At 47.6% G+C, this 10,683-nt stretch overlaps 1 protein-coding gene across 2 annotated transcripts in view; it reads right to left on the reverse strand.

Moving 5' to 3' along the window:
• kif3b (kinesin family member 3B) overlaps nt 1–10,472 on the reverse strand; it is a 46,850-nt gene extending 36,378 nt beyond the window's left edge. The window contains exons 1-3 of one of the 2 annotated variants that reach the window (XM_079531489.1): nt 10,337–10,472; nt 8,325–9,459; nt 933–1,488 (exon numbers count right to left, since the gene is read on the reverse strand). In XM_079531489.1, coding sequence (XP_079387615.1) covers nt 933–1,488; nt 8,325–9,211 — 1,443 coding nt within the window. In that variant the 5' untranslated portion in view covers nt 9,212–9,459; nt 10,337–10,472. Of the gene's footprint in view, nt 1–932; nt 1,489–8,324; nt 9,460–10,175 lie in introns of both variants that reach the window. The other variant, XM_079531490.1, reaches the window with a different exon arrangement.
• Nucleotides 10,473–10,683: the final 211 nt, after the last annotated feature.

A 10,683-nucleotide genomic window follows, 5' to 3' on the forward strand; every position in this document is an offset into this window, starting at 1 on the left:
GACAGAGACTCATATGAGGGTTCCATCTGACAGAGACTCATATGAGGGTTCCATCTGACAGAGACTCATATGAGGGTTCCATCAGAGACTCATATGAGGGTTCCATCTGACAGAGACTCATATGAGGGTTCCATCAGAGACTCATATGAGGGTTCCATCTGACAGAGACTCATATGAGGGTTCCATCAGAGACTCATATGAGGGTTCCATCAGACAGAGACTCATATGAGGGTTCCATCAGAGACTCATATGAGGGTTCCATCAGACAGAGACTCATATGAGGGTTCCATCAGAGACTCATATGAGGGTTCCATCAGAGACTCATATGAGGGTTCCATCTGACAGAGACTCATATGAGGGTTCCATCAGAGACTCATATGAGGGTTCCATCTGACAGAGACTCATATGAGGGTTCCATCAGACAGAGACTCATATGAGGGTTCCATCAGACAGAGACTCATATGAGGGTTCCATCTGACAGAGACTCATATGAGGGTTCCATCTGACAGAGACTCATATGAGGGTTCCATCAGAGACTCATATGAGGGTTCCATCAGAGACTCATATGAGGGTTCCATCAGAGACTCATATGAGGGTTCCATCAGAGACTCATATGAGGGTTCCATCAGAGACTCATATGAGGGTTCCATCTGACAGAGACTCATATGAGGGTTCCATCAGAGACTCATATGAGGGTTCCATCTGACAGAGACTCATATGAGGGTTCCATCAGACAGAGACTCATATGAGGGTTCCATCGGACAGAGACTCAGGCCTAAGTGGGTTAAAGTGATTACGCTGTGCATATAATAGGAGGAGTAGCTAGATACAGTAAGTGCAGGTTCCCGACTGATCCTGGCACGAGCGTACAGAATGCCATTAACTGACGGGCAAACGTCCAATTTAGCAAGAACTAAATCTGCCTACCGTACCTTGACTTTGGCAGACAGAAGCTCTCCGGCCTCCTTCTCCTTCCTCAAGTCCTCCATCTTCTTCTCCTTCTGCCTGAGCAGGCGGACCTTCTCCTCGGCCACCAGGCTGTGGTCCTCCATGATGGCGTTCCGCTCCCTCTCCAGCTTCTCGTGCTTCTCCCGCCAGTAGTCCCCGCCGTCGCCCCTGTCCTCCTCGCCGCCGTCGTCGTCGTCGTCCTCCCCGTCCTCCTCCTCCTCCGTCTCCGTCTCCCCGTCCTCCGGCTCCTCCTCGTCGCCCTCCCTCCTGACGCGCCTCCTCTTCCTCCTCTTCCCCGAGCACCTCCTCTCCAGCTGCTCCTTGAGCCGGGCGATCTCCTCCTGGAACTGGCGCAGCAGGGCGTCCTTGGGGTCCTCGTTGATGCGCGGCTTGTTCTTGATGTTCTTGGCGCGGTTGGCGTAGCGCAGCGTGGTCAGCGTCTCGTCCAGGTTGTAGGAGGCGGGGCCGATGTTGGCCACCATCACCGTGCGGGCGTTACCGCCCAGAGAGTCCTGGAGCAGCCGCGTCAGCTTGGAGTCCCTGGATGGACAGAGAGGTTTTAACCATGTTCACATCCCTAACCCCAACCCTGGGGGACACAGAGAGGTTTTAACCATGTTCACATCCCTAACCCCAACCCTGGAGGACACAGAGGTTTTAACCATGTTCACATCCCTAACCCCAACCCTGGAGGACACAGAGGTTTTAACCATGTTCACATCCCTAACCCCAACCCTGGGGGACACAGAGAGGTTTTAACCATGTTCACATCCCTAACCCCAACCCTGGGGGACACAGAGAGGTTTTAACCATGTTCACATCCCTAACCCCAACCCTGGAGGACACAGAGAGGTTTTAACCATGTTCACATCCCTAACCCCAACCCTGGAGGACACAGAGAGGTTTTAACCATGTTCACATCCCTAACCCCAACCCTGGAGGACACAGAGAGGTTTTAACCATGTTCACATCCCTAACCCCAACCCTGGAGGACACAGAGAGGTTTTAACCATGTTCACATCCCTAACCCCAACCCTGGAGGACACAGAGAGGTTTTAACCATGTTCACATCCCTAACCCCAACCCTGGAGGACACAGAGAGGTTTTAACCATGTTCACATCCCTAACCCCAACCCTGGAGGACACAGAGAGGTTTTAACCATGTTCACATCCCTAACCCCAACCCTGGGGGACACAGAGAGGTTTTAACCATGTTCACATCCCTAACCCCAACCCTGGAGGACACAGAGAGGTTTTAACCATGTTCACATCCCTAACCCCAACCCTGGGGGACACAGAGAGGTTTTAACCATGTTCACATCCCTAACCCCAACCCTGGAGGACACAGAGAGGTTTTAACCATGTTCACATCCCTAACCCCAACCCTGGGGGACACAGAGAGGTTTTAACCATGTTCACATCCCTAACCCCAACCCTGGAGGACACAGAGAGGTTTTAACCTGGGACACACAGAGGTTTTAAACCCAGTTCAAGGTCAGCTTGGAGTCCCTGGGGGACACAGAGATGGGCAGTATTTGAAATGCATGCATTTGAAATACGTATTTTCTGTATTTGAAAATACAGAAAATTTGTATTTTCTGTATTTGAAAATACATTTACATTGTGTTTTAAATACAAAAAAAGTATTTCAAGTTGTATGTATTTAATTTTCAACCCATTTCACATCAAAGGACCATTATTTTATTCAGCATTTGAGCCACGGAGGCACGGACCACCAATTAACCCATTTTGACCCGAGTTCAGATTCTATAAAAGTCTTCTACATCCTGACAGTTTTCTGAAAAAGCTGTTTCTATGTCAGTTCTTCGATTTTTCAAAAATAGCAGACCTACAAGCTCGTAGCGCGCCACCGAGTGGCGGGCTATGAGCTTGTAGATCTGCTATTTTTCAATAGCTAAAGCATAACATAATGCTAACACTAAAAGGGGTTCCCGCCCAAAATGGGTTAACACCCTGGGCGGCATAAACGAAGGTCTCCGTCCCATCAGATAGTAACGCTCAGCGCTCAGGACGGAGATTAATCACAGGACGGAACTTTATTGATATCAAAACCGATCGCATCGCTCCACAGGCTGTTGGGCAACATTCGATGTCATTTCCGGTTGGGACGTCATCCAAAATTTTAGTGGATGAGACCGAAAATCTTAAAACGTGAATAACTCTTGATCTAAAAGCACTCCGTCCAATTCTAATCAAAGATTATGTTTTAGACGGGCCATCGCGGTGCCTTCGCGTTAGAATGAATCATTCCTCCCATTGTTGTCGATCGCGTCGGGAGTGTTTTGGCTACATTTAGCTACTTCAGCTACATCCGGGATGCCGCCTGGAGCATCGCTGAATGTGCTCCGTTGCTGCATATCGCTGGGCTCTGATTTAATGTTCCTAAATGCCCCCGGGCGTTCGGGGTGTTAATGACATTTAGCCGGCCGGCGGTGGCTCAAGGGTGGAGTGGCTGGATGGTAATCGCAAGGTTGCCGGTTCGAACCTGGGCTCCCCCAGAGTTACTGTCAAAGGCCCCATTTACACTGGCAGCCAAATCCAGCCTGAATAAGATCTGAGCCACATCCAGATTGGAATCTGATTTGTCTAAATGAGTCATGTGACCATTTAAACCAATCGGATTTCAATCTTGATGTGGCACAGATCTGATTCAGGCTGGATTTGGCTGCCAGTGTAAATGGGGCCAAAGTGTCCTTGAGCAAGACACTGAACCCCTGATTGCTCCTGATGTGCAGGTTGGTGCCTTGCATGGTTTCCGCCTACATCGGTGTATGAATGTGTGTGTGAATGGGTGAATGTAATGCACAATCTATGTAAAGGTGTGTGAATGGGTGAATGTAATGCACAATCTATGTAAAGCGCCTTGGATAAAGGCGCTATATAAATGCACCATTTACCATTTTATTTAGCCTCTCAGACCCAAAACCAAAGAATATGTTATCGGATAAGATTTTGTCCACAATTCCATGCTGTACTGATGTTGGTACCATTAGGAGAGATAACATGATGTAGGTACCGTTAGGAGAGATAACATGATGTTGGTACCGTTAGGAGAGATAACATGATGTTGGTACCATTAGGAGAGATAACATGATGTTGGTACCATTAGGAGAGATAACATGATGTTGGTACCATTAGGAGAGATAACATGGTGTTGGTACCATTAGGAGAGATAACATGATGTTGGTACCATTAGGAGAGATAACATGATGTTGGTACCATTAGGAGAGATAACATGATGTTGGTACCATTAGGAGAGATAACATGATGTTGGTACCATTAGGAGAGATAACATGATGTTGGTACCATTAGGAGAGATAACATGATGTTGGTACCATTAGGAGAGATAACATGATGTTGGTACCATTAGGAGAGATAACATGGTGTTGGTACCATTAGGAGAGATAACATGATGTTGGTACCATTAGGAGAGATAACATGATGTTGGTACCATTAGGAGAGATAACATGATGTTGGTACCATTAGGAGAGATAACATGATGTTGGTACCATTAGGAGAGATAACATGATGTTGGTACCATTAGGAGAGATAACATGCATGCAAGTTGATTAAAATATCAATTATTCTACATTCTCTAATTGTGTAGACTTTGTAAATTAAGTAATGCAGATGTTTAACGATAACTTAACTCTTGAGAGCGTAAAATGAAACCAAATGGACCCGTACGGATAAGGGTCCATTTGGTTACATTTTACACTCTCAAGAGTTAAAGATACAGTATATAAGGGTTAAATATATCCAATAAGGGTCCATTTGGTTTCATTTTACACTCTCAAGAGTTAAAGATACAGTATATAAGGGTTACATATATCCAATAAGGGTCCATTTGGTTTCATTTTACACTCTCAAGAGTTAAAGATACAGTATATAAGGGTTAAATATATCCAATAAGGTAGCCGCAATTTGCAACTCTAGATTTTTTTATAATGGGATGAATCTAGAGTTGCAATACCCTCCATTGACTCCCCACTCATCATTTTGCGTTTGCGATCTGCTTGTCTTAAACGACGTTAAACTCACCAACATTGCAGCTGTAGTCCAAGCTTGAATTATTCTCTTTCAATCTGCAAAGCTTGCGTTTCATAAAAATCCCCCGTAGACATGTTATGAGCTACTTTCTGTCAAGAAATTCTGTGCAAGTGATTCTTTTTCTAAGTGCTGGAGTTTGGAAGCGCTCGTCGTAAGTCACTGAACGTCCCTGCATGCATCTGTTTCACATTTGCACATAATGCAGGAGGCAGCAGCACGACCCCTTAACAAAAACGAGCGCTTCCAAACTCCAACATTTCTTCTTCTTGACAGAAAGTAGCTCATAACATGTCTACGGGGGATTTTTATGAAACACAAGCTTTGCAGATTGAAAGAGAATAATTCAAGCTTGGACTACAGCTGCAATGTTGGTGAGTTTAACGTCGTTTAAGACAAGCAGATCGCAAACGCAAAATGATGAGTGGGGAGTCAATGGAGGGTATTGCAACTCTAGATTCATGCCATTATAAAAAAATCTAGAGTTGCAAATTGCGGCTACCAATAAGGGTCCATTTGGTTTCATGTTACGCTCTCAAGAGTTAAAGATACAGTATATAAGGGTTAAATATATCCAATAAGGGTCCATTTGGTTTCATTTTACACTCTCAAGAGTTAAAGATACAGTATATAAGGGTTAAATATATCCAATAAGGGTCCATTTGGTTTCATTTTACACTCTCAAGAGTTAAAGATACAGTATATAAGGGTTAAATATATCCAATAAGGGTCCATTTGGTTACCAACTCTCCATCATTTAGCTGGTTGAAAACCACTGCTTTATGGAAGTGGGTGATTATAGAAAAATATAATATCACAAAACGATACTTTTTCAAGCAGTATCACAAGCTTCGTTTTTCTTAGTACCCCCCCCCCCTCCCCCATAAATCTAGTTGATTTAGTTGACTAAAATGTATTTTGACGGGCCTTGATGCCGTCGTAATGACTGACTTTACACTTGCTGAAAATAGCCGATCTACAAGCTCACCCTTGTGAGCTTGTAGATCTGCCATTTTCAGCATGCAACCAAGTGTAAAACGACTTGCGTTTTTGTACTTATACTGGATCTCTTGTCCACTAGTCCCTTCCTAACATTTTAGTCTAGTTGTTGACGAAATTGCCAATATATTTAGTCTCAGTTTCAGTCATCGTAGCTTAGTTCTCATTTAGTTTCCATTTAGTTTCCGTCAGTGAAAAAAAAGGTAGTCTAGTCGACGGAACAGTTTTCGTCTAAGTCTTTAGTCGAGGAAATCAACAACCACCGATCGACCTAGGGTAGCTACCCTCACATGTTCTCCGCGTGTCCCCTAGGGTAGCTACCCTCACATGTTCTCCCCGTGTCCCCTATAGGGTAGCTACCCTCACATGTTCTCCCCGTGTCCCCTAGGGTAGCTACCCTCACATGTTCTCCCCGTGTCCCCTATAGGGTAGCTACCCTCACATGTTCTCCCCGTGTCCCCTATAGGGTAGCTACCCTCACATGTTCTCCCCGTGACCCCTATAGGGTAGCTACCCTCACATGTTCTCCCCGTGACCTCTATAGGGTAGCTACCCTCACATGTTCTCCCCGTGACCCCTATAGGGTAGCTACCCTCACATGTTCTCCCCGTGACCCCTATAGGGTAGCTACCCTCACATGTTCTCCCCGTGTCCCCTATAGGGTAGCTACCCTCACATGTTCTCCCCGTGTCCCCTATAGGGTAGCTACCCTCACATGTTCTCCCCGTGTCCCCTATAGGGTAGCTACCCTCACATGTTCTCCCCGTGTCCCCTATAGGGTAGCTACCCTCACATGTTCTCCCCGTGTCCCCTATAGGGTAGCTACCCTCACATGTTCTCCCCGTGTCCCCTATAGGGTAGCTACCCTCACATGTTCTCCCCGTGTCCCCTATAGGGTAGCTACCCTCACATGTTCTCCCCGTGTCCCCTATAGGGTAGCTACCCTCACATGTTCTCCCCGTGTCCCCTATAGGGTAGCTACCCTCACATGTTCTCCCCGTGTCCCCTATAGGGTAGGTACCCTCACAAAAAACATGCAGTAATCCTGGTCTCTAAACTGCCTCCCCCTGGCCAGCCGGGGCGCCTGATGGAACTGGTTGGAATAACGTGTTCCTTCCACGCGCTACGTCCAACCAGGGAAACTCCCCCCTGTCAGGTGTAAAGGAGCGACTTGGACACTCATGCATAGAAGGAAGCATGAGTTCAAGTCTGTTGCTCTCCCCAGGTTGGCGGAGGGTGTAGAGCCCAGGATCACAGGGGTTAGGGTTAAAATGGGTTACAAAATCGTTGGATTCTTTTTTTTTTAACCCATTTTGGGCAGGAACCCCTTTTGGTGTTTTAAACATTATGTTATAATTTAGCTATTGAAAAATAGCAGATCTACAAGCTCGTAGTGCGCCACCGAGTGGCGCGCTACGAGCTAGGCTTGGGCAATATACCGATATTACCGTGATATTTTAAATCAATATCGGTAATATCGCAGAGTATATAAATAATACCGAATACCGTCATAATACTAATATCGTCATTTTACCGTCATTTTACCGCACAGTACAGTACAGTACAGTACAGTACAGTACAGTACAGTACAGTACAGTACAGTATGTGTGTGATTCATCAGGTAGAACAGCCCTGTAGAGTCAGACTGATAGCAGAGAGGTTAGGCTACAGTACAGTACAGTACAGTACAGCGGAGTACAGTACAGTGGAGTACAGTACAGTACAGTACAGCGGAGTACAGTACAGTACCGTACAGTGGAATACAGCACAGTACAGTACAGCGGAGTACAGTACAGTACAGTGGCATACAGTACAGTACAGTACAGTACAGCGGAGTACAGTACAGTACAGCGGAGTACAGTACAGTACAGTGGCATACAGTACAGTACAGTACAGTGGCCAAAACAAGAAATAGCACTCTATGGGGAAATTCAGCCCGTCAGTGTGATATATTAATGTTTGATTAATAAAACCGATAATACCGATTATCGCGGTATTATTCACGTTATCAATACCGATATCAAAAAATCAATATCGCCCAAGCCTACTACGAGCTTGTAGGTCTGCTATTTTTGAAAAATCGTGAAAATGTGGCACAAATCTTTGAATATATATTTCAGAGCGAACATTTTTAACTAAAATATTGGCTTCCGGGGGGGTCCCTGGAACTACATATTTTGAGATGGGGGTCCGTGGCCCAATAGAGATAATTCTGGGGGTCCTTGACATGAAAAAGGTTGAGCCCCACTGGTATAGAAACATGGGTTTTTCAGAAAAATGTTTTTTTTAATGGGTAAAACACCACCGACCTGTAGGGGACGTGGGTGCTCCTGCCGTCCACCAGGGCAGAGATGACGTTGCCCAGCGCCGACAGCGACAGGTTGATCTTGGTGGCCTCCTTGAGCCGCTCGCCCTGCGCGCCCGACTTGGCCTGCCGCTCGCTGCCCGCCAGGTCCACCAGGTTGAGCTTGCCCACGCGGATGTGGTCCTTGCCGTCCACGCCCAGCTCGCTGCACTCCACCGTGATCACGAAGATGGCGTGGGAGCGCGAGCTGTGCTCGTTCATGTTGGTGGCGCCCACCGAGCGGTTCTGGTTGCCCACGTTCATCACGTGCTCGATCTCGCGCACGCTCTTGGTGACGAAGGACGAGAGGTCCTTGACGTACACGCCCGTGTCGGGCCGCTCCTTGAGCTCCAGGCGCCGCTGCTGGTCCTTGGCCAGCAGGTCTCGGATCTCCTCCTGGTAGATCTCCAGGTAGGAGGCGCGCACCAGGTACTTCTGGTTCTGCGAGCGCGAGATGTGCGTGAACACGTGGTCGAAGGAGTTGGGGATGACGCCGCGGCGCTCCGGGTCGTTCTTCACGCCCTCCATGGTGTACGTCTTGCCCGTGCCCGTCTGCCCGTAGGCGAAGATGGTCCCGTTGAAGCCCAGCAGCACCGAGTCCACCAGCGGGCGGAAGGTCTCGTCGTACAGGTCCACCTGCTTGGAGTTCCAGTCGTAGACCGAGTCGAAGGTGAAGACCTTGGGGTGGTCATGGTGCGACGACGCCTCCTTGGGGTTCCGCACGATGATCTGGCCCAGCTTGACGTCCACGGAGACCACGCGGGTGTGCTTGGCCGCACGCTCCTTCTCGTTCATGGGCCGGAGGCGGACCACCACCTTGACCGCCTCGGGGCTCTTGTTGCTCTTGGACATGGTGGTGGTGGTGGGGAGGCCGTGTGGGTGGGCTGACCAAAACCCGGTGGTGGGGAGGCCGTGTGGGAGGGCTGACCACAACCCGCCGCCACACCCCTCACTGCTCCGTCCTCTCTATGGTCCAAGTTCAGGCTCGGATTCCAACGGATGGTCAATACGTCCCAGATGTCCACACCGTCAAAACCTAGGAGAGCAGCCGACGATCGTGTGCGTCCAGTCGGCGACCATCATCACGGTGACACGCCCACCTTTAAAACCATAACACACGAATAACTCAACAACAAAATGCTGTAACAATAACAAACAAAAAAAGCCATAACAGAAAAACTCACAACACAGACAATCAAATGCAAGAACCAACTGTACTACAGACCTAGAACGCTACCTAAACCTAACCCATGTCTAACCAATGACTAGTCTAAACTAAGTATGCACCCCACCTTTCTCTCTACACCGACATTTTAACATAATAAAGCACGAAAAATAAAGCTTAAAGTGTAACCGGCGTTGACAGCTGTGACTTCCAGGTGGTTATTTGTCTTTAGGTTGATCTAGTTCTCTCATCATAAATGTACTGTGGAATGGACTCACTGCCAGAGCGACTGTTTGACTGCTTTATGTAAGAACAGCCCGTGGCGAGTATTAAGTAATGATTCCAACTAAACGTTATCTAATGTCCTGTAATGGAACGGTCCCCCGTGTTATTAACACAGCTAGTGTACATTAGCTCCAGTTATGATGAATGATCACCCTGCAGTCTCTACTGCGTCCGTTGAAACGGTCAGCCTCACCCTGTCCGTCCGTCCATGTATATAATATAATAAGACTATAATATAATAAATAAATGCATGTCACAATGCCAACAACAGTGCCCTGCCTGGTGACACCCAGGCCGCCCTATAGCAACGTTTAGACCGGCCTAGCAACGACAAAACAGACCGGGGGGGAACCGACGATACCTTACCCGGCTAAAAGGAATGCTAGCAGTCGGTGTCAACAATCTGACCGCTCCGTGGACACTACACTGGCCTCTCAGACCCGTCCGACACCCGGAGGAGGAGGTTAACTGGTGTCCAGGTGGATCAGATATAATAATATATACATTAGTAGTATTAATTAAAGCACCGTTAGCTAATCCAGAGCTGCTCCCTCTCCCAGTCAGCCGTTAGCCGCTGTGTGCGTCCATCATCAGCCCTCCCTGGGAACAGGTTGCCAGGTTGTGCTGCTGCTGGCACTCACTCAGTACGATGCCTGGTGTGGTGTGTGTTGTGTGTGTGTGTGTGTGTGTGTGTGTGTGTGGATTCTGAATAGATCTGGGGACAATTAAACTATTTACTTGTCATCTAGTTTTATATAATGGTTTAGCTGTTCGTATACATTACTCGCCCTAGCCCTGAAACATGACTGTCATGATGATTATCATGGCAGTCATGTTTCAGGGCTATACTCGCCCCAGAGCCATATACTCGCCC

This window comes from Electrona antarctica, assembly GCF_951216825.1.
Source record: "Electrona antarctica genome assembly, contig: SUPER_2_unloc_1, whole genome shotgun sequence".
Classification (NCBI taxonomy): domain Eukaryota; kingdom Metazoa; phylum Chordata; class Actinopteri; order Myctophiformes; family Myctophidae; genus Electrona; species Electrona antarctica.